The sequence below is a fragment of the Lycorma delicatula genome, chromosome 5, assembly GCF_047948215.1.
Source record: "Lycorma delicatula isolate Av1 chromosome 5, ASM4794821v1, whole genome shotgun sequence".
In the NCBI taxonomy this organism is placed as follows: Eukaryota; Metazoa; Arthropoda; class Insecta; order Hemiptera; family Fulgoridae; genus Lycorma; species Lycorma delicatula.
The window spans coordinates 107,660,370-107,686,798 of NC_134459.1; the positions used below are offsets into that span (position 1 = coordinate 107,660,370).

The following is a 26,429-nucleotide window of genomic DNA, read 5'->3' on the forward strand; positions in this document are numbered from 1 at the left end:
TTTAAGTTAATTAATTTTTTAAAACCTTACCTGATTATATATTAGTTTTTTGAAGTTTATTATTTTTTTGTATTTCTTGTGTACATTTTATAATTTATGTCTCGTAAACGATTTTTAAAGTCTGGAATTATAAACAAAATCATTGATTTTGCATTTTATTAACCCAAATTCAAATGGGTTGAGGGATCTGTCAATAATCGCTTTACTTAGCCAAGGAAATATGTTTCAAGGATTGTTACAGTTAAGGCCAGTTGGTTAAATATTGAGTGGCAGTTGGGGGAAAGGTGTCCTTAACGGTTGATGTCTACCCCTATGGATAATAGATAAACATCGACATGAATACGGCAGTTGTTTACTTTTCTGTTTAGATTTAGGGATAAACCAAAGAATTATTGCTGTACTTTATGCGGAGTATTTAGAATTTACACATACTGTGGGGATTTTCATAATCTATTAATCAAAGATTAGTTTGTATCAGAGAAAGTTGTAACAATTTCAGTTATATGTTATCTATAGATCATAAATAAAAATTGAAATGTTAATTATATATATTTTGCTGGTTTACGTGTAAATTATTTCTTTTCAGGAAGAACTGGAATCATCATTTCTCATTTTATAAAAAATTTTGAAATTGTTCATTTTGTTTTTGTAAAGAATACTTTAATATTAGAAATCGTTTCTGAATACCCATTTAGAAAGTTCTTTTATAAAAATCTAATACGTAAAGATATATCAAAGGTTATCAACCATTTTTTTACCTCATTAACTTTTTCTTATCGGAGGATAGAATAATAGGAAGGTAAAAATTCTTCAATATTTAAGTACTCTAGTATATAGAAGCAGTTATAATAATCAGGGTTAAGACAACAGATCCAAAGCCAGTGTTAACCTTTGAAACTGTTGTTAAAGTCGTGATGGGATACAAAAGGCAAAGCGATGGAACTCATAAATTGGCAACAAACGAGAGAAGGATAGGATAGGTGTAATAGCAAGGTTGAGAAAGGGTCAGAACTAAGTTACATTAGTGGCAATGGAAATACTCGCCCCGTATAGTGTATACTACACAGACATTCTTGTGAAGAAAACAACACAACACAACACATACTAGCAGACGATCACATCTTTAGTCCAGATAACGACACATGGTCGGTCGGTCTGCTACAACCAAACCGGTGGAGTGTTGTAACATATTGAATCAGTATATATGTTGTACCATTTATTTCATTATAGTAAAAATAAACAAAGGAAATTCAGGGTGGTCAGATACACACGAACGCGTGTTTTAACACGAACACTATAATAGCACGAACTTTTATTATTATTATTACACAATCGCTAATTGTACTTGTGTACTTTGATATTTCATCAAGCTTATTTACGGTTCATTGTAGTGAATTAATGAGAAGGTAATAAAACTAAAATAATAATTAATGAATTATTATCAATTATATAATGACTATCAAAGCATTATGATTGTTGGATATAATAATAAGGCTTATAGAATCATAAACGATGTATTAGAACTGGATAAGCGTGACTTATCTGTAAATTAATTTAACAAAGTAAAGACTATGCTATTTATAAAATATTCTCAGATCACATATCAGATATTTTAAAATTCTATTTAGGGGTTCTATCCACAAAATTGCATTTGCTTACTTTTTTTGTATGGTTTATATATTCTTGATTAATTTTTACTTTCCTGGCGTCAGACTCTAGAGTTATGCTACAAGAAAAAAATATGTATCAGTCAAAAAATGGAGTATGGATTTTTTGCATTTCTTAACGTTTCATGACCCGGAACCCCCCCCCCCCCAAAAAAAAAGAAAAAAAGGCGTGGAGGTAATGTTCGTACGTACATTGAGCATGTTTGAAGCTTAATAACTTTTGACTGGATGAATCGATTTTGATGAAATTTGACACTGGGACTCGTATGTGTGAGGCAGTTAGTTAATAAGCGTTTTGGATCAATATCTCCAGAGGGTGTGCTATATAGTTTCTTTGGGGCATTTTTCTCAAAATAGCCCACCGGACTGATCTAGTGGTTGACTCGACGCAAATCAGTTGTTTACACTGTTTTTCGGGGTGAAAGGTTCTGAAGTTCAAATCTTAGTAAATTAGTTGATTTTATATCGATTTTAATACTAGATAGTGGATAACGTGTACTTAGGTGGTTGGGGTTCAATTAATCACACGTCTTAGGAATGGTCGGCCTGAGTCTGTACAAGACTATACCTTATTTACAAGTCATGCATATCATCATCATTTCATTGGTTCGTGAAGAAGTTACCTATTGTTTCCCAGTAGTTTAACAGATTGCAACGTACACATTAGGAAAAGGAAAAGGAATTTTTTCTCAAAATTTTTCAAATATAACCCCACTTTATATTAAGCTTAATATATGCGTATGTACGCATATTAATATAAAGTATGAGCTTAATATAAAATATGATTATAAAGCTTAGTATAAAGTAAGATTAAGTATGTACTTAATCTTACCATTTTAAAAAACGTTCGCATCCTAATTCTTCCCCTTCCGCAAATACAGAAAAAAGCTATCTTTTTTATTCATTGCATATTTTTTAACCGAATTTTTTTTGTCTTTCTAAGCATAAGATTTGTGTAAATGAGCAAAAAATATTTAGTCAATATTAGGTGATTAGAGCGAAAAATCCAATCAAAGTTTAAAAATATTGAATTTTAAAACTTTTTTAATAATTTTTCATGTATTATTACTTTGCTACTATATACGAATAAAAAATATACAATGTAGGAAAGTATAACAACTTTGTTTTTAGCTTTTTCAATAATATACGTGATTAAAGAAATACAGAGCGTTCTGAAAGTCACTGTACATTACGCTTTAGAATTATGTGGTGCATTCTGTTCCTTCGGCGTTAGGTTGGTTGCCCTGTTGGTTCGTTACTCAATAATAAACCAAGGCATCAGTTGTTGAGTTTTTATTGAACGTGTTTCGTTTCGTGTTGATTTGTTTATCGGAATCAATAGTTGCAAGAAACGTAATGGTTCTTTCGGTAGAGGAACGCATTTTTCTGGTTGTGAAGGTGACAAGTACTTGTATACTGATTTAGTGAAGCACAAGTTTTCTGAAAAGTTTCCAAATACTCCTGTTTCTCACCGTAATGCAGATCGAACTCTTATCGTAATATTTCGGGCAACAGGATCTGTTGAAGATTCTAATCGTAGCGGAAGACCACCTAAACTAAACCAACAGAAGAAAGCTGCTTGATATATATATATATATATATATATATATATATATTTGGTCGAAAGTCCATCAAAGTTAATGCACAAGTTAGCACAGCAGCAACATTTTGAACTTACTTCCGCACATAAAGCTGTAAAAAAAGAACTGAAACTTACTTTCCTACAAAGTAATATATGTTCAAGAACTAAATTCTACAGATAATGCTAAAAAGACTAAATTATTGTCAGTGGTTTAAACTTTGTATCGACAAAAATTCCGTAGGTATCCTTGACATTACGTTCTTTGCAGAGGAAGCGTGGTTTCATCTGAGAGGATATATTATTTCACAAAATACATCACTGTGATCAACAACTAACACCCATGAATTACACTAATAATCTTTACGCTAAGCGAAAATTGAAGTTTGGGTCAGTGCGAGTAGAACGCGTGTTGTGGGTCCAATCTTTTTTGAAAATACAGTTAATAGTGATCATTATTGTGCTGTTTTACAAACTTCATTAGTCAGTTAACAGAGTTGGACATCAATCACGGTTTATTCCAACAAGATGGCATCACAGCGCTCATACCTAACAGGTCATGACATTTTTATGAAATGTCTTAGATGAATGAATCTTTTCGAGGGTTTGTGACCTCCACGATTGCCCGATATGTCTCCCCCAGATTACATTCTATGGTGGCAGCAGCGAAACAGGCAATATATCGCAACAAATCACGCACGATTGATCAACTAAAAACCGCAATAAAGGTATACGTACGAGGCATTCCAGTACATCAGCTGATTAAAGTTTTGAAAAGAAATTGAGCGTGTACAGTGTTGTATTGATGTTGAAGGTGGTAATTTTCAACACCTTTTATAAACTGCTCCAATTATTGCAATGTCCGTTTCTATAAAGTAATGAAATAAAAATACAGAGTAATAATTAGGAAAGTTCCGTCAATTCACTTCCATATTTCCAGTTCACAGCACAGCAACTTTCCGAATGCATTATATAAGATACCGATACAATAAAATATCCATTTTCTAGTAATAGAAGATTTTCTATTTCTAGACGTATAAAAATATTTTTATTGTGGGTATATCAGCCCAAAACAAGATCAACTTCGTCTATATTATTAATTATTCTATATCAATTATATTATCCAGTCCTATTTTATTACCGTATACTTACCTGATTTTTATTTTTCTCTGTCAAGAATTATCGTTTAATAACCTATTTTTCCTCTCTTGAGCTCATAAATGGAGATCCATTTAGCTTTTCATTGTTTCGTTTATCTGTTACTTTCTTATTTGTAAAATCAAGAATCAAGATTTATAATATATATATTGACCTTCTATTATCCTTTTAAACTGTTGTCTAGCTTCAGCAAACATTTTAATATATAAAACTTTAATCATTTTACTTTTTTTTTTTTTAATCTAATTAAGTTTCTAAATTACTTTTCAGGTTAATAATATCAATCTTTCTGGTACAATTTTGTATAAGTATTTTTTATTAAGTGTTATAGTCAGAAAGTTTAAGGCATATAACAGAAGAGTTGCTTAGAAAGTGGCGTATTATTTCTCAAAAATAAGTATTCCTCCCTTGGAACCTTTTTTATCTTAGGGAGGAAAGTGAGAAAAGAACTGGTTTCCGATGCCTTCTTCAATGAACCGAAAATGCTGTTCAGCATAGTATTATCTAAAGCTACCAAAATGTGGTGTTATTCAGTACTACATTCTTCTGTCTATTAACTATTATGACTGACTAAATCATTACTCTTACAGAAAGTAACTCTGACTGTTGCTTCTTATACTGTTCACGTTATATATCTTGCATGCATCATACTTATAATAAATATTGGCACAGATATTATAAAAAGAATTAACAGATACTATTTATTACAAATTTTGCGTCTTTTTATGTAATAGCTTTAAATTACGAATAGCATTAAAAAAATATATCCTTTTAGAATGAAAGAGAGTATTCTTCTACTGAAAATGTAAGATTCTACCTCTATATTTTAAAAATATATTAAATTTGATCCTTTAGGTTTCAATTTGGAAGGCACTGAACACTATTTCCCTCCGTGAAAATAAAAAATGAAATTCGTCATTTTTATCCATATTTTGAATATCTAAATAAATTTATCATATTTTAACATTTAGTCTTCCTCCAATCTCTTTTTTCCACTAATCAGTAGTTTCTGACTGATTTTTTTAGTTCCTTTCCTGATTTTTAAACATCCTTCTTTACTACTTTGATATTGATCCCATATTAATTTGATTCCTTTGGATACGTATTACTCGTGTTTTGTTATCTATCTACCTGTAACTATGGATTTTTGTCTAATTTCTTTTTCACCTTAACTAGGTACAATTAAAATTTTCTTTCAATTATTTTAAATTATTTTTCAGTATCAGTTCTATAATAATATAAAAAGGCCCTGTTTTTTAGGCTAAGTGATTCAGATGCTATGCCTAAATTGATGATTTTTTTTTAGGTTAAATTTACAACTTTTTTTATAATAGAAATTTGTTATGTAAATCTATAAATTTATTAATAAAAATATTTTGTAAAGTATAATAAATGCTATATATAATTATATATATTTCATTCTCTGTCATTTCCTGAGTAAATTATATAGGATGCACAATAATATATCATAGTAATCATAAATATAGATCGTATAAATATTATTAGATGTATTTAATTTATACTCTACGATAGCACGAATAACATATATAGTTCAACAAACAAGACAGTATACGCCATATCACCGGTTTGCGGGCACGTCACGTTGACTAAAGTCTAGACCCCGCTCTTAGCTCACTATATCACAGATAAATCTTCTTCTATTATACTGTATGCTGTTCGACCCCACACAGATCTTCTTTGACGATGACGCCGCAAATGTCTCTCATGAGGAAGTAAGTGTCACAAACAAGACATGGTATTCCTCTATCCTGTATATATATATATATATATATATATATATATATATATATATTGCAAGAATGATATTCTGTTACATTCATTTTTTATTTATATCCTACAACTTCTTTCGTATTTTCTATTATTTTATAAACTAGTTTCTAACGTACACTATAGTGATCAAAGATTATTTTTTTAAATTTTCTGATAATATAAAATAAGATATAAAATTTTACTGGGAGATTTTAATGCACAATTAGGCAAAAGAAAAGAAGTATCGCGATATTATTGGTAAATAGCCCGCGCAAAAACGTACGAACAAAAACGGAATCATATTAATAGAAATTTTCAGAAATCACGGTTTAATTTCCAAATCGACTTATTTTATGAGAAAACCTAATAAATTAAAAACATGGAAGCATCCAGACTGGAAAAAAGGCGAATACCAGTTGGATCACGTCTGTATGAATAAATTTGTACATAAAGAGATTCAAAATGTTATAGGATTAAAAGGAACAGATACCGGATCTGATCATTATTTAGTTAAAATAAAAATAAAATTTACGCCTACAAAACGAAAATTAAACAAAAAGAATAAACCAAAAAGAGAATACGATTCTAGCGAATTAATTGGAAATTCTAATTATAAAAATTTAATTGAAATTCTTGTAGAATCTGATTTGGATAAAATTATTCCAAAATTAAAAGATATCGCAAATAAGGTCTCACCTATAAATCCTAGAAAAAAACACGTGGTGGAACGAAAACTGCGATAAAGCCGTAACAGATAGCCATAATGCTTGGTTGAAATTTCAAAGCGATAAATCTGAAGAATCTTATTAATCAACGAAAAATCGCATACAAAATTATTCGTAATGTAAAGGGAGAAAATCAAAATAATTTAATTAATCAAATTGAACAGGACTTTAATAAAAATAATTCTAAAAGTTACTATAAACTGTTTTATAATCGGTTACAAAAATATGAAGTTCCAACATTAATGCTTAAGGATAAATCTGATAAAATTGCACATAATAATGAAGAAAACGCGGAAATCCTTGCAGAAGCTTTTAATAAGCTTTTGAACTGCAAAAAACCAAAAGATTTACTAGAAATAAGTGTTAATACAGAAATTAAAACGCCAGAATCAAACAGAAAACCGCCGACTTATAAAGAAGTAGAAAATGCACTTAAAGAACTTAAAAATAATAAAGCAAGCGGAAGAGCAAACAGTTGCAGAAATTTGGAAAAATGCAGGAGAATCAGTTAAGAAATCTTTGCATAATTCTCTGGTTAAAATTTTGGAATCCGAAAAACTTCCAGAACATTGGACGACAGCTATTATCCATCCTTTACACAAAAAAAGGCGACAAGACAAATCCAGACAATTATCGTGGAATTTCGTTATTAGATTGTACGTATAAACTTTTATCTAGAATTATTTACAATAGAATTAAGGACCAACTAGAAAGCAAGCTAGGTGATTACCAAGGTGGTTTTCGGCCTTGGCGCAGTTGTCCAGATCAAATCATTACTTTGAAATTACTTATAGATATTTATAATAGAAAGCAAAAACAGATGATTATTTCTTTTATTAATTTCAAAAAAGTGTACGATTGCATATATAGGCCTTCGATGTTAAAAATTCTGAGAAATCTCGGATTGGATCCTAAATTGCTAAATATGATTGGTTTAACATTGACAAATTCAAAATCTAAAGTGAAGTTTCGTGGCGAATTTTCCGAACATTTTTACATAAAATCCGGACTGAGACAAGGCGAAGGACTTTCGCCTTTATTATTTAATTGTGCGCTAGAATTTATGATGCGCGAATGGTTTAAAATTATTCCAAAAAATATTCACATAGGATACAAAAGAGATAACTTAAATTTAAATTGCCTAGGATTTGCCGACGACTTAGCTTTATTAGCTAATAGTATTGCAGAAACCAGAATACAAATATCAAGTATAGAAGAACTTGCGAATAAAATTGGACTTAAAATTTCTTACGAAAAGACTAAAATGATGGCTATAGATCCTTTAGTTATTAATTCTGTGAATATTAATGGAGACAAAGTAGAACTTGTAGAACAATTTAAATATCTTGGAGAGATCATTACTTGTAATTGTAACGAAAAACAAAATTGGACTGAAAGACTTAATAAATTATTTAAAGTGCTACAAGTAACCGAAAATAACAAAAAATCGCTTTCGATTAACACTAAAATTTGACATTACAAAACTGTGGTTAAACCCTCTTACTACTTACGCGAGCGAGACTTTATTTAGATTAAATCAGAAAAATAGGACTGAGCCCTTGCTTAAAGTTGAACGCAGGATTCTTAGAACCTGCATAAACAAAAAATATAAACATGAAAATCAGTATAGATTATTGCCTAATAAATTTCTGTACGAAAACTTGGAATCCTTAATTGATACTATGAAAAAGAAGCGAATTTCTTTCTGTGCACACTTGTTAAGATTACCGCAGGATAGGATTACTAAGAGAATTATCGATCAATTTTGGTTTTTAAAAAATCCGCCATTATGGATTAAAGAAATTAAAGAAGATATGCAAGAATTAAATTTGACTTACGAAGATTTACTTAATAAATCCGAAAAAAAAAAATGTTATTAAAGATCCGAATACCAACTTTAAAGTAACACTTTTAATTATACAAAAAGGGTTTATTTAGAAGAGGATCGTAAAGCAAGATCATTAAGAATGACTAAATATTGGGAGAAAGTAAAAGCTAAGAACTTAAAGGTCAAAAGATCGGCAAAAAAGACTTGAATTATTCTGACTAAAGTGGTCCTTTGCGGCCTTAAAAAAATAAGATACTGCAAAAGAAACAGTATTATACACGATATATCAACATATTCTTTTTTTAAATACTGGTTTTATTAAATAACTTCCTAAATGTTCTATTTGGCCATTTAGGGAGTTCTGTTTGGCTATTTTTAATAATTATTGTATCAGTAGAGGTGAAAAAAAGTTACTTTTGGTAGACATAAAAAAAAATGATTAAATGCTTTATGGTATGGATTTATTGGTAGGAGAAAAATTTACTTTAAAGTCTAGAAGTGAATTTTTTTTTAAATAGTAAAATTATAAATGATGGACGAAGTAATGTATATGTAAAAAGCTAGCTTGCACAAGCAATTTTATGCAAAAAAATAAGTCTGCTAGTATGAAATGTATATCTTAGAACTAAACAGGGATTTTTAAAAACAAAAAAAGTTGTAGAATTTAGAAAGAAATGACAAGAAAGTTGTAGTACTTTTGATAGTGAAATTTGTACAATAGAAAAAGCAGAAAGGAAAGCAGTAGAAGCTTTTAAATGTGCATTGCACGAGAATATTGAAACTTAGATGGTAAAATTAGAAATCTTAAGATTAATAGGAAGCAGAGAAATATTTAAAATATGGATAGATATATAGAAAAACGCAATAATCAAGAAACGCAAAAGTGAAAAACCTACGTGTTGATAAATCTAAGAAATAAATTCAGAGAACGATTTATAAAGGTAGTTAACAAGTTTAAGATAAGTTCTTCAGAAAGCGAGAATAGATTTTACCCAAGTTTTCAAACTATTTTTCTCGAACTTTTAAACGAAAATTCTTTTACTCGTATTATCAAAATAAAATCCGATTATACAGCATTACGCTATAAAACTCCAGTACTAAATTTATAATGAAAAAACAAACGAAAAGAAAAAATCATGAAATCTTTTCTGTAGATGATATTATTTTTCTTTTAAAAGAATCATCCTTTTAAGTTGTCAGGGAAACCTTATAAGGGAACTATCAAAGGAACTTCCTCAGTAAAATAAAAATGAAATCTAATCGTCGAATCGATCCTTTTGATGAAGAGAAATCTTGAAAAAAATTTTACCCGCGATTTCGTCGTACACACGTGTAATTTAAGAGGCGTTTTATTTTAATAAAGTGGAAAATTTTTTATTTTAAACAATTTGTTCAAAATAATGCGATCACATCTAAACTCGCCTTTCAGTAACTGAAATTACGAAAATTGTGAATAATTATAAAGAAATTAGTCTTTTCAAAGACTTTGGTGAAATCTAGTCTAAGAAATTAGTTTTTTCAAAGACTTTGGTGAAATGTAATCTAATATATAAGGAAGGAAATATTTTAAATATTTATTTGCGAAAACGGCAGTCTCACTCAAAATTTATATATATCTTAGTAAATGAGAAAAAAATTAAAATCGGTTAAAACATTACTTAAATTTTAAAACTACATGGTCATTTTAATTGATAAACAATCATCAGTTTGTGTATAACAATCAATTTACCGCAACACCTCTTCATGCTGTTGCGGCAAATCGATGAAGAAAGAAGCATTTGGAAAAATATAGTTAAAAGAAGAGACAGACTTATAAGCCACATATTAAGGCATCCTGGAATAGTCGCTTTAATATTGGAGGGAAGTTAAAAGAAAAAAATTGTGCAGGAAGGCAACGTTTGGAATATCTAAAACAAATTGCTAGGGATTTAGGATGTGGGGGTTATACCGAAATGACTAACACTAGATAGGGAATCTTGGAGAGCTGCATTAAACCAGTAAAATGATTTAAAAAAAAAACAATCATCATGCCTCCCCCCCGCGCGCGCGAACACGCGGGGGGCATGAATACTATCTATATATACTGGACGATTTCATTTCATTGTGCGAATAGAACACTTTTCTCTACTTATTTGAGCTTCCCTACCTATTTGGGATCAAATATATATGTTTTTAAGGTATATTAGCCTCATCATATAGTTTGGTTAACAAAATTTTGTTATTATTTTTTCCAGATAAGTTCATATGCCTACCAAGTTTGGTTGAAATTACTCCAGTTGTTCCTGATTTATGCTGAAACATACAAACACACGCGAGATTAGTCTTTTACATATATATTTCTTTTAATATATATATATATATATATATATATGTGTGTGTGTGTGTGTTTGTGTGTGCATAAATAAATAAAAAATTCACTTCAGATTGGAGATTTTTAAGTTTTAAAGAAAACTATAATATAACAATTTTCATCGGTAAACTAATGCGTAATATTTCTTAGATGGGCTATTTATAAACTGTTTGCATTTTAAAATTTTGTCTGTTATTGTTTTTTTTTCAACATGTTTTCGTTTCCAAGTATAAGTTCACTATTCAAATGAACAAGTATAAGTTCATTATTCCATAATTTGTGTCCATTAAAATATTACCTCATTATCTCATTTTCAATTTGTTATTTGTTTTTCTGGTTGGTTGTAAAAATTCACCAAAACGTGCTGCAGACGACTGGAATAAGAACTACATTCTCGAGGTTTTAAAAAACTTCAAACCTGATGATGTCTTCAATTATGATGTATATATCTCACACTCTCAGTACTTCCTGATTTTTCATTACGTTTAAAAAAAATTGACAACTCATGTGGTAAAAAGCAGAACCCCCTCCCCGTAACAGTACTCCTCACTTGCAGCATCAGTGGACGTAATAAAAGGAACTCCTAGTTATAAGCAATTCAAAAAATCCTAGATGTTTCCATAGCGTTTCTTTTGTCTGTAAATTACAATTCAAGCAAAAATGGGTGGATGACGTCTGATTTTTCTTTTTATTAAATGAAATGAAAAATTAATCAGTCAGAAAATAAAAATGGCTTTAGTTTTAGACAGTTGTACAGCTCATACATCAGCGAGTTATAATTTAAAAAGCATGGAATTATTTTTTTTACCATCGAATACAACGGCTTTAATACAGTTCTTAGATCAGGGAATTTTAAAAACTCTTGAAAGTTTTATGTAGAAAAAAATATTAGGAGGATGATAATTCAAGAAGCCGGAGTGAGAAGACTCCGAATAATGCGTGAAATAGATTACATTTCTAGAGGCTGCTTATATGTTATACAAAGCTTGAAACGAATAAACAATTGAAACCAATTAAAATTGCTTCAAAAAACTGGTTTTATTGAATCCGATGACGCTGTGCCGATAAGGTCAGTCGAAGATGTGGATGACGAAATTAATCATTGGATCTCTACTGACGCGGACATTCCTCTTTGTGCTCCTGTTACTGATGATGAAATTGTGTCAGAAATTATGAATGAAAGGCGGCAAGAGGATGAAATTGAAGAAGCACAGAAAGTTTTGCCGCAAGTAAATCTGTAAAAGAAATAATCGATGCGTTCCACGAAAAAAATTGGAATTACGCGTAAGAAGATCAGAACGGTTTCGTGATTTTTATAAAGTGGAAAATGATGACTTGGGACATTACAAAATAACTTTACTTCAAAAAAAAAGAAGATAAGCGGTTACATGGAATTACGGAATAACTGAAATTTGTTTAGTCTGTACGTAAGGATTTCTTCTTTTTTTTTAATTCATTGCATAATGCATTTTTATAAATTTTCATTTTACAGTATTCCCCATTTTTTTTGTTGTATTTGTACCTTATCTTTTTATAACATATTTTTATAGTACAGTATCGTTTTGGCTAAAACAAAAACACATGACAGTAAAGATAAGTTTTTGTTTTATCAATATCAGATTAGTTTCTTTTAAAGTATCATATTATCAAATTAAATACTGAACCTAATACATACAGTCATTAAACTGCGTACATTATGTTTTACAACTTTTTACGTAAAACTAAAATATGTGTGTAAGCGTAAAGGAATTGATCGTCGACGCTTAATTGAATCAGACGCTTTATTGATTCAATTTTGTTATGTATAAAGTGTTTGTAAGTATCATTTACGCTATTTATTTTTTACCTTTTTTTTGATCTGTTATATTAATTATATAAAAAAAAAAAGAATTATAATTTTACTATTATACTTATGCATTCAATTAAAAAAAAATCAGATTTATGTGACTATCTGTTCTATTATAGTTTTGATTCTCAAATTTAATAAAAAGTAAATATTTCTGTATTTGCTTATAATGCAAAAGATTGTATAACATTTCCGTTGATCTTTTCATGTTATCCTTGTTTGATAGTAATCCGGTGCTTGTTAAAACCAACCGAAATATATAGCGGGCTTACGAACGAAATGAAGGAGGTGAAATTATTTTAAATATTTACCTGCTTGAAAGAAATCGACGCAGTTGGAAGTCGTGAAAACTAGTTTGTTGTAAAAAAGAAAACAATGAGTACGGCGTGATTGGCCCGTAGGCCGTACTGAGCATGCGCAATGCCTGAGGCCCCCACTCTGCCCTACGGCGCGAGAAGCTCTGGGTTCAGTCTGTTAGTGACTGCATGATGGGTTAGGTAGGTTATGCCGTATAGTGTTGTAGACTTTGTGCAGTGTGTGCTGTTAGTGTTGTGTCCATGAGGCACCATGATTTTTTATCGGTACGCAGTGTTCATCTGCATATTATCCCTTGCTTTAAAGGTAAGTTTTTTAAATTACTTTGACCTTATATTTAGTTTTATTTTATAGAGTGCCATGTCATTACAATATTTGTTTGTTGGCGTTAGAAACTTTTGATTGTGTTTTCATCATTCGCAGTTTAAAATTGTTATTTTGTTACTCGTGATTTGTCAAAGCTTGTTTAATATTTTGTTATTAAAAACTTCAGTTAGTTAATTTTCTTGGTACCGATTTTTCATCAATTATTGATGTTTTGTTTAACCTTATTCGGAATATAATATAAGGTTTGTGTTAGTATTTTATTTAAATCTCGCTGTTTTCATATTCGTTCGTTGAAAATGAGCCGCTTTAAACTATGAGTTAAAATATATTTGATAGTACTATACTAATACATTTAATTTCGTTTCGAACGCTTATAATTACTGTTAAAAGTACTGAACGCTTGTTTTGAACTGTTTTGGAATTACATGTATAATATTTTTCGACTCTAATAAATTTCTTTTAATAATATTTTAGAATTTTACATTTTGTTTCTTTGTGGAACAATTATAAAAAAAGAAGTTAATTGTACATTATCAATATTTTCTGGTGATTTGTTTATGTCATAAAAATGGAATAGTATAAAGTAATTATTATTTATTCTTGCTAAATGAAATAAATTATTCCTCTTCGTATACGTTCACGAATATTTATTTTATAAAATTATTTTTGATTGAGAATTATAGTTTCTTGTGAAAAAGGTTTAAAATATAAATTTAATAAGTCTAATATTAAGACTAATATCTGATTTGGTCATTTCCGTCCATATTATGATTTCTTCAAGGTTTTCGACGTTGACATACACATTGTTACACTGCCTCGCAATGCTTCATCTTGTTTTTAATTATATATATATAATTTTTTACTAGTGAACGTAATTAACAATAATTATTATAATTAATTTATCCATTTGTGAGTATTTTAAATCATATTAATTTTAGATTACCAAAATTTAATTTTTATAAAGCTAAATATTTGAATCAAAATTATTTCGATTATCTAATATTCCTATAAAAAACTTTAAAAAAATTTATTTTAAATTTTAAGGTTGGTATATATTCTGTGAACAGATTTCATAAGTAAATATCCTCAGCAGAACAATCGTTTATGAGACGTATAAAACGTACAGTTAAAAGTCCGTTGCGTATTTTAATTTCTGTCAGGTCTACTGGCAAGTCACGTAACTCCGCATAACATCAGTGTGTAGTCTTGTTAAAGATCAAAACTGTTACAAAAATTATTGTGTCTTTAATCTAGATATTTACTGGTAGTCATATAAAAGTTAGTAAATTTTAAAATTTGTAATACTTATTAAATTAATTTTAGTATTGGTTGGAGTTGATTTTAATTGTTTCTCTGTCGATAAAAGTTTGATTATAATTTCTGTTGAAGTGTTTTGTAGAAAACAGTTTTTAAATTTCAGATGTTAAAATTTTTCCATTTGTTCTTATCGAAAAAAGGAAGCATAAAATATTAATAATTTCTTCCAACGCTTTATCAAAAAATCACGAAATGCGATCGGTTTGTAAAAAGAGTAAAATATAATTTTTAATCTTGTTTGTATATAATATATTCTGTTTAATTTTCATTAGTAGATTATTTTTTCCTGTTTATTTAAAAAATAGGGTAATATCGAACTGGAAGCAAGGAATTTCTGAAAATCTCTTAAGTATAAAAATAACAGGAAATTAGCCGTTAGAATTGCATGTTGTTTTTTTATGAATACAACGTAATTTACTTTTATGTGTTGGTTAGGATACTGCTTTTATATCAAAATAAAAAAAAAATCTTATCTTTCTATATGTTTCTCTAAGCATAATTCATTTTGTTGATCGGGTATTGTTCCTTAAATATCATCACGTAACGAGACTATAATGACTAATAATTTTAGCATATACTTCTTTCTTTTTTCTTGAAATAACAAAGTTTTAATTTTATTGACTTTATTAAATTATATATTGTATACATTAACTTTTTAAAATACGATAATTTTATTAAACGAATATGCGAATTCTTTGTAATTTAATGCGAACGACAATTTATAATCTTTGTTTTTATCAATCTTTTTTTTTAAGATTCAATTGATTTATGTCCCGAATTGTTTTGGTATATTTATTATAAAATTATCACTAACGGTCTCTTGAGTTATTTATCCTTTTATTTAAGTATCTTTTAACTCGTAATATATTGAATGTCATTTACTACCTAAATAAATATTTGTAGTATTGCTTATTAAAAAATTATGGAACATGTTGAATCCTGCACGTAGCTTACACCTTTTGATAAAAGTATTATTTTATTACACGGGCATGTTATTCTAAATAATATTGTAATCCTTCATCTAAACATTTTCTTTAATTAATATCTTATTTAAAAACTTCGTAGATATCAAGTTACACTTTACATGTATTTAAAATAAGAAACTAATGAAAAAGAGAAGATAAATAAAACGTAGTTGTAATTGTTTACGTGTAATAGGTAGGCTTCATTTGTACGATTAGTTAATATTTAATTAAATTTTTTTAATACTATTTTTATAAGCAACTTTTGAGTTAACTGTAATATTTAGGTGTTGAGTAAAAAACCTATCACGATTATACTTAATTAAATAGTTAATTTTAATTGATATAATTACATTTTTAAAGAGTTCTATCAAAACTCGTCACATGTCGGAATTAAATTAATTATGTTGCACTTGAAATGTTTCCTGAATAATTTATTTATATAAAATATAATCTTTTATTTTGTAAATAGATTAATTTAATAAAAATTTGAATTTCTCGAACTTGATTATTAAAAAAAAAATACTTTATCTGCAATAGTGCTCTTGAAAAAAAACTATGAAAATTATTTTTTATTTAACAGTTCTTAGATTTTTGGTTTGAAAAACTACTTCCTGTGATTACATTGTTACTATTTTTATAATTATATTTATATACAAAGTTATTTTTATATTACGTTTTAATATTTTTTGTTGTATATTTGTTTGATGTAAGTTAATAAAAAAGTAAATTTACACGAGCGCGCGCGCGCACACACACACATTTATATATATATATTTAGGTTTTTTCTTAATAACAAAAAAAATAACACTACAGATCAACATAATTGATAAATAATGTAGATAATGTTTTTGAATAATCATATTTAAATTATATATTTTTTTAATTATCTGCCCTAATTCTTTTTATTTTTAAAATAAGGTTATTTTATAAAATAAAATATTGTCAAGAATACAATATCGAGTAATTACATTTTTTTCAAAATTACGTAGTTATTGCATTATTTTTTATTAATTGATTGGTAAACAATTCCAATTATTATATTTTTTAGAGATAAAATTTCTTGTGTGATTAAAGATTAAGTTTATATATGAAATTATTAATTATACCGTGTAATTAATGAATTTAATGTTCATCATATAGTACAGTATTAATTTAATTTAATAATAAAAATTCCTATATAAGTTTAAATTGATTTGAAATATGATACTGTACTAGCAGTAATATCATTTACAGTTAATCAATAAAATTTGGTTAATATTAATTATAAATTTAATGGAATTAATTTATAATGTATGTTTTATTACGAAAATAATTAAGCATCTCTGTTTCATACAAGTGTAATAGAGTTTATGAGTATTTTGTTAGTTGTTTTAAGTAACCCGTTGCAAGTTCGTTATTAACAACTCCATCTGCTTTATGATTATTATTTCTTCAGATCTTTATTTTTATTTGTTCATATAAATATATCGTAAAATCATTTTATCTTGATTTATGTCCTTAGAATCGATTTTATTTAAAGTTATTCCGTAGATATAAGAAATAAAATGGAATGTCGTGTCTTTTATTATCTAAATTTCGATTACAAATGACGAACGTTATCGGTGAGGAATTGTGTTTAATTGATTTTAATTTGCGTCCCATAAATACTATTGTTTTTATAAATAAAGTTTTGAAACGATTTTTTTTTTAATTTCATTTTTTTTAGAACACTTTAATTTTATGTTTATACATTTATATACCGTGTATGCGATATTTTCCGTACTTTTTTGACTCGTGTATCCGTTTTTATAACCAAAGGAAAAGTGTTTATATTTTAATAAACCTGTGATGCGGTTTTTTCTTTTTCGTTAATATTAGGCTTTCTTATTTTTCTCCTATAAGATTAAAAAAAGATATCCTTTATTTTTGATTAATTATTGTATTTAAAAAATGCATTTTTCTACCTGTTTTTGTAATTAAGGGTGTAGCAGCCTTTACGCCAATTGATTTTTCCATCTTTTTTTACATATACTATGTGAAAAAAATAGTATACTAAATTCAAAGTTGTGCCATTCATAAAAGTAACCTAAATTCGAAATTATTGTTTGATATAGTAAATCAATCTCGCCGGCCTCCGAGAGGTAGCGAGAGGCCGGCCTCTCGCTGGTGCGAGAGATCGCGTATCGGCCTTCCGTCTAGAGGTACCGGATTCGAATACTGATCAGGCGTGGCATTTTCACACCCTACAAAATTACCATTTCATCTCATCCTGTAAATCAATACGGTGGTTTCGGAGGCTAAAAAATAGTATATCAATCGCTCAATAAATTTTCTTCATGATTATTTTACCCTTTGAATTTTATTAATTTTTTTTTTTGACTGAAAAGTGTCTTCGAAATAAATTTTGTTAGGTATTACGAACATACATATTCGTATTTAAATAAAAAAAGGAAGTAAGAAAAAAATGATAAAATTATTACAGCTGTCACTCATTTAATAACACTGAATCGGGTCTACGTATTGTATAATGTAATTTTGACAATTTTACATCTACTTCAAATGAGTGATCTAACTAATGGTTTTGAAGACAAGAGTGAAAATTTAATGTGTTAAAAAATGTTGATCTGGATATTAGAAAGAGGATACCGGTATTCTTTGGTAGTTGGGGTTCATTTCGGGAATGGTCGGCCTGAGTCTGTTAAGACTACACATTTACCGGTAAATTTACACTTAGAAATGTAATCTTGATGAGTCGCTAACGACTTTATTTGTTGATGCGAACGTAATAAAGATTTTTTTTAAAAATACAACAAAAAACTGTGGGAAGAAAAGATAATGTAGCTATTTAAAATCTGAATTATTTTTCCGTACGACCAAACTGAAAATTAGATAGTTGGATTGTAAGGGAAAATATCTTAGTAACTATTATTCTATATGTAAAGTTTAAAGATTTATTTTTTAAAACATTACTTGATAACAGAATAAAAGGAATCATAGCAACGATTTAACATTAATTTGTAGAGTTGAAGCAAATCACGAACACAGTGACAGAGTTCTTCTATCTTAAAAGATTTACTGATTTTTCCCCACTTTTTTTTTACCGAGTAATGTAGTAACCTAAATATTTTATATAAATTATTTCGTTGTATTTCATTTAAATTTATTATAGGAATAATTATTATTTTTTGTGTTATTATCTAAACAAACAACAATTTTTTGTTAACTTGAAGTATTTAAAATTAAATGTTAAGTCAAGTTTTTTTTAAATTAAAATATTTGTTTAATTTTTAAATTCTTAAAAGTACGCATTTTTTAATTTAAAATTTATATGTTTGTTTTTAGATCGTTTGCTTTTTTTTACTCACAGTAACAGATAAATACTCATTTTTGTTAGATAAATTTTTTTAATAAAAAAAAAAGTACTTTATATGTATATATATATAAAGAATGCCCAAAATTTTTCATTATGAACGTGATCCCTGATAATGAAGTAATATTTTCTGTAATGCTTAAAAAATTTAAACCTACGATTTTATTTATTAATTAAAAATATTACTGAACGAATACCACGTAAGGTGAATTCATGAGATGAAAGTTTTTTACGGAATTTTATTGTATAACAAAATTTGACATATTTGTCGTAAATTTAAATAGCCCAGAAACATTCGTCAAATCCTGGACAATGATAAAGACGTTTTGGACCGGGTGTTTTTATTTCTCTGAAATGTTAATATTTTACATATCTTTTAATAGTGTTAAAATTATGACTTTAGTGTTAAATTTTTATTTTTTCTGTTATTCAAGAAGCCTTTTACACTCCGTTAGGAGTTTCTTTAGAGTTATTTTTATTTTAGTTTTATGTATATATATATATATATATATATATATATATATATATATATATATATATATATATATATTTATAGTATTTTTCTGTGATAGGTGATTGTAGTAGTTATAATTAATTTTTTAGTATGTTAGCTGTGATAATAGCTGTATGTTTTTTGTTTCAATATTTTGAAACAAAAACATACAATGTTTTTGATTTTAATATTTTAGTTTTAGTTTTTGTTTTTAAACTATTTTTTTTTGTTGTAGTTGTTTAGATTTTATTTTTATATTTTTGTTCCCGGGCGATGATAACGTTAAAACGTTTTTCGCCCCTGCCCCCCAAAAAAATTGACAAGTTTAAAATCTACAGTATTAAATACGAAATAGTTTTAATCTGATAGTATAAAATTTTGAAATGTATTATAACTAATTTGTTGCACCATTTCTTTACCTGTTAATGATTTATTTCTGTAACATGTCTGGTATACTTGTAGAAAAAAGGTTATTATTTTTTTTAATAGATTTTACACCTGTTTCTTAATCAGTTATAAATAAAGTATTGAATTACTAACAGTAGCCGTACTCTAGCTTTAAAAAAAAATCGTATTATAAAGCTTTAGGGTGTAAAGTAGATAAATTTATTCATCTGGAATTAATACATTAGATTGTATTATATCGGCATCACATATGTTAACATAAGCGTTGTATAGGAAATATACTGTTGTAGCAATATACCTTTATTACAATGCTGTTGGGAATTCGTTGTTCTAGGTGTTTTTGTTGTGGTTGTGTTAAAAACAGGTTTATTATGTCTGGTGGTTTTGTACATTGTTATTCGATTATTATTAAAGTGGTACTGTACTATACTGTTTGTGTTTGTTCCCTAATATATTTTGCTGCGGTCAATAGAGTCTTTATAATTTTTTATTTCTTTTTAACTAATTTTTTTCTTGGTATTTATTTTATTAATATAAAAATGCAATGTAAAATTTGTTTTTAACTAGATTGGTTATTTAATTCTTTTCAAGTACTATGTATTTTGTTTTTTAAGGCGCATTAAAATTAAAACGTTAACCCACCGGGTTGGTCTAGTGGTAAAATCGTCGTTAGAAATCAGCTGATTTCGAAGACGACAGTTCTCAGGTTCAAACCTAATTGCGTTTATTCGGATTTGAATACTACATCATGGATACCGTTGTACTTTTGTGGTTGGGTTTCATTTAACGACATGTCTCAGGAATGACCCACCTGAGTTTGTTAAAGATTACACTTTTATCGATATAGTTATATTACGCTGATAAATCGCTAATGATTTTAATTGTTGATGCGATAATAAATAAAAATATATTTTTTTAAAAATTAAAACGAAATTATGTAATATTTTAAATAGAGAATTCTAGAGTAATGGAAAGAGTTTCCTTTTATTTTGTTTGTGTAAATAAAATGAGAAAATTATTCGGGGTACGTGTAATGTAAAATATGGATATTCACTACTGTCGATTTGACAATCAGATATAGTGTTTTTATCTCGTTAAATATAACGAAATTTGAATTATATATAAAACAAAAATGTATCTATTTTTTGTACTACGATGTTACAGTTATCTGAAGTTTAAATTTTCTTGGTTTTAAATTAGTTTTTTGTTATTTCGTTTTTTTCTTATTCTTTGATTTTAAAGTAACATATAGTCTACAATACCTCATTTTGAAATATTACGTTTAACAAATAGTAGAAAGTTGTTGGATTATTTTAAGATTTCAAACATTTCATACGTGTTTTGTTACAGGCTGTATTCACTAATTGATTAATGTTAAACTTATTTTTCGGTTTATCATATAAAAAGTATATAGAAAGATTTCAGAAGTAACCAGATGATTTCACATTTTTTTAACTACAAATTTAAATATAAAGGCTAACAAGAATAGATCCTTTGTAATGGATAAATTAAATTGGACTTAGTCAGACGTGACTCAGCACGGGTTGTTACACTTCTTTTAAAATTATTAAAGTAGTTCTATGAACTGCCAAATTTGAGTACATTCTTCCTTTTTCTTTAAAAAGGATGTTTGGTTGGATTCATATATGTGCTTATAATTTTTAGATTTTTGTTAATGAGAAAAATTTGTTGAACAGTTTCTTTAGTATATGTCCACATTTTACTTTACTCGTCCAGACTTTTATATTCTCTTTTATTTGCTCAACAAAATTAACAAACTAAAAATCTAATGTGGACAGTACACAATTCTTAAAATGAAAAGTGCATAAAATTTTATTTCATTAATAACTGCTGATATTTTTGCATATTTCTTTTTAATGTTATTATTGAATTATTATTTATCGTAAATTATTTCTACAGAGGTTAATAAATTATTAATAAATCAATAATGTAAATTAAAAAAAAGCTCAAAAAAAGTAAATGAAGTCTGATTCGAAGAGAGACCTTCCCCTTGTAAAATCCAAATATTTCATTAATTAAAATTTATTTGGTTATAACTCTGGAACCAATGAAAATAATTACCACTTATGATATATCGTTGAAAAGCTCTCAATGAAGGCTTATTGAACAGAGCATTTAAAAAAAATTCCAAAATCCAGATTGTTTTTTGGCTTTTTTGGACAGTTTTGGTCTAGTCGATTGTAGTCGAAAAATTAAATGCACAACCTGATGTTACAACAGTCCTAAATCCAAACTTTCAACATCCTACGGTTAATCGCTTTTGAGTTATGCGAGATACGTACGTGCGTGCGTATATACGTCACGCCGAAACTAGTCAAAATGGATATTTCCGTAAAAATTTGAAAACTGAAATTTTTCGCGATCACAATACTTTACTTCGTACAAGTAAAAAGAAAATAAATACTTTATTTTGCTAATTAAGGTTTTATCAATTCGAAACGTCTTCAGGTTTCATTATAATTTTTATAACATTATTATATATTTATATGAAAAGAAACGAAATCTACTAAGATTTAATAGGAAAATATATGGTAGAAAAATTAAAATTGGTGAATGTTTAATTTTTTACTAAATTATAAGAATCAGATCAGTGTTTTGATATTTAATGTTTAACATAAGCATTAATATTGAGTTCCTCAGACAAACCAAGCTTCGAAAAAATAATAATTTTACATTATGCTTATGTCACCGGTATTTGAAATAAATTTACAAACCCAAAAAATCATTAGAAATTCTCTACACTAGTAATATAAAATGAGCAGACTACAAAAGGTTCTATGTGAAAAAACGTTTTGATAAACGGTAAAATATTCTTTACATTTTTTTATTAATATTTTCGTCCCTATATGGATATTTTATTTATTCATGTTGTAATATTAAGTTTAATGATAAAAATCATCACTTTATCAAATTAAGAATAGTTTCAATGAATTGTGAGCAGCGGTTTGCTTTAAAATGGAAAGAGGCAGCAATTATATAAAATTAATAAATTTTATTTATAAACATAACTATAGAAACAAAAAATGCATATGTATTACAATAATTTCATATTGTGTTCAACATTTCGTAGAAAGGTTTTCATTAAATTCACTGGAATATCTTTAGCATAGTGACTGATAGTGGTGGATTTTTATCACCCACGCAGCAAACTAATGTTTAATCAAGTTTGAAGTTTTAGGTTTAGTCAATCAATTTTTTTCGTACGACAGTCGTATTTTTTTTCAATAAAAACTTGATAGAACATTATTCTATATATGTTTTAATGAATTACGTATAACAACTATTAAGTTGTAAAAATAAGTTTTCAGTGCCTAATATTTTTCTCGTTATTTTTGATAAGCCAATGTTATATATTTAGCTTTTTTAAAGAATGAAAAAAGAAAAACTGTTGTTGCATAGATTCATATTGCACCATTATACTTAACTTTTTCTGTTTAACCTCCGGACCACCGTAAGGTATTACTTCAGAGTAATATGATTGAAGAATGAGGATGGTATGTATGAATGAATGAAGTATAATCTTGTACAGTCTCAGGTCGACCATTCCTGAGATGAGATGTGTGGTTAATTGAAAACCAACCACCAATGAACACCGTTATCAACGATCTAGTATTGAAATCTGTATAAAAGTAACAGTCTTTACTAGGATTTAAACCTTAGAACTCTCGACTTCGAAATCAGCTGATTTGCGATGATGGGTACACCAACCCGGTGGGTTAGACCGTTGTATTTGTTTAAAAATAACTTTTACAGTTATTAATCTTCTTTTTTTTTTGCTGATAATCAGTTTTGTAGCTTAGGGGTTCCGTTGTCAATCGGAAACAATATTCTCCCTTTTTTTATACAATAGACAAAAAGAAAGTAATTTGTTATGAAAGATAAAAATGGCCGAGCGAAATAACTCCTACTTAATTCAAGTTTTTAGGATTACTGGTTTTTGTTTGTATAAATACTTACAATGTTGCACTAATTTTCTTTGATTTTAGAGGGAAAGACTATTAATGGCAAATTTTTATAATGTTGATTTTCTATTTTCGGCATTAAAATCTATAAAATGGTTTTTAAAAATTACTAATAATTTTTTATTCACTTCTTTCCGGCGGTAAGTAAAAGATTACTGTACTTTATTATATTTTATGTTAGAATGAAGTATATGGTCTTTTTCTTTCTCTCTTCCTCTTTCCTTTTTCGTTTATTGTCTTTTGTATATGAATAAGTGAATGAATGGAACAATAATTTACGGTGACAAAGGATTGTGTTGTTTGAAGTTGTCAAAAGAAATGATGCGTATGTTGTCTCTAATGCCGTTGCGAGACATTTCAAAAGTTTTGATTTTAAAGTTGTCTTGTCGCTTAGTCGAATCTCGCTTGATTGGATTTACAGTCAATGCGTCATTAATATCCACTGTCAGGTATTTTATTTTCTTGTATCTTTGGTAAACATGACGTCAGATCCTGTAATTGACGGTTTGGCATGATGATTATTATTAAAGGAATGGATGGTACTCAGTTTTTCTCAAACATCAGTCAGTCTACCTTATGATCTCGAATAGAATTTTTTTAAGGTCGATATGCCTATATGTTCTTATACTTTAGTGAATGAATACGATGCTGTTTTTTTCTCTCTTTTTTGTTTTTGTCTCTTTTATTATATTTATTGAAGGTTAGAATTTAATTTAAGAAAAGTAGTGTAAATTATTGTTTTTTTTTCTCTCTTTTATTCTTGATAATTTTCGGTAAAATAATTATTTATAGATTATTACTTCATTTTTTCGTATTAATAATACTTCTGTTTTTTTTAGTTTTGTTGATCAATAATTTTAAATTTTCACAATATATTTAAAATGATCGAAATTTTGTGTATTTATTACTCTTTACATGACTGCCCAAAAAGGAGTGTATTTAAGGTGTATGTACGTATGCATGTGTTTGTTTATTCCACCGTAAACGGCGAAACCGATTTAGATGTGTGACCCCGCGTTGGAATCCTTATATTACCGTGTGCGTCATAAGCTATATAAATATTTATATTTATGTACACATATTATATATATATATATATATATATATATATATATATATATATATATATAAATTTAATAATTTTGAAAAATTTGTCAGAAGAATGAGTCGTTTTTGAATAATTCGCATCTTCACAGATTCATTCTGAACGATTCTGAAACCTCGTTCTCATTCGTGTGAAGTTGTTGTTTTACTAGTGTTTTTACATGACTGCCCAAAAAAAACAGTAATGTATTTAAGATGTATGTATGTTTGTTCCACCGTAGCAGCTCAACGATTGAACCGATTGTTACCCGCACGCTTTTAAATTATTCTATATTAAAGTAGTGTTTGTTTTTTGGAAGTCGTGTTTTTTAATATTTATCTCTTGCAATTTTTTTATTTTATACTGAATCGTTCATTAAATCTAGCATTGTTACATGGATTTCATTAAAAGTTTTATCATTGTTTTTTCATCTTCTCATATCATTAAGTAATAGATCGGCCTCCAGGTTTTTTTTTTTGCTTATAGATAGTCCTGTAAATATTTTGCTAAGTAGAAGTAATATATTCAAATCAAAATGATTTATTATTATTATTCTGCAAATTTATTAAAACCTGTTATGTCGCAACGAAATCGGACCGTTAAAAATTTTAATTTTTTCAGGTCTCCCTTTTAGACAATTGAAAAAACAAATACGAATTGAAAAAACGGATATGTGAGCCGTGATAAAACAATATTTATTCCAACTTAAAATACCATTATTACACTATATATGTTAATTCATTGTGGAATTGTATATTATTATGTAAATACAGTAAACAACTCCCGCTTAATTATAATAACGAATGAAATTAATCGCTATGGAAAAGGCAAATAACCGTTGATAAATAATCATACATGCAAGTCAAAACAATATTTTAAACATAAATAAAAACAAAATTGAAATTTCATAGGATGCGGTTACATTTATTGTTAAGATTATAAATTATAATTTTTTTTATTTTTCAGTAAAATACATATGACGGAAGTTTTTTTTAATAAAGTTGCGATAAAATAGTATTTAAACGTAAATTACTGATATTGAATTGCATTATTATCTAAGGAACATGTTGATTTTTTTCTTTACATTCAGAATAAGATTTAATGATAAATTACTGGAGGAAATGAACGTTTGATTAAACTACTCAGAAAAGACCACTAAATGATTTTTTTTAACGGTAGTTTATATAGTACATGATAGCGATTTTGAATATGTTAGTAATTATAGCTTACTGATAGATTGCGGTTAGGGGTTAGTCAAGGGTTGATGA

General features: G+C 27.7%; 1 protein-coding gene across 1 annotated transcript in view; it reads left to right on the forward strand.

Annotated features, from left to right (window-relative positions):
• The first annotated feature begins 13,406 nt into the window (after positions 1-13,406).
• The window catches only part of Ser (protein serrate), a 404,147-nt gene continuing 391,124 nt past the window's right edge, over positions 13,407-26,429 (forward strand). Inside the window, exon 1 of the mRNA XM_075366833.1 lies at positions 13,407-13,544. Coding sequence (XP_075222948.1) covers positions 13,491-13,544 — 54 coding nt within the window. The 5' untranslated portion in view covers positions 13,407-13,490. The remainder of the gene's footprint in view (positions 13,545-26,429) is intronic.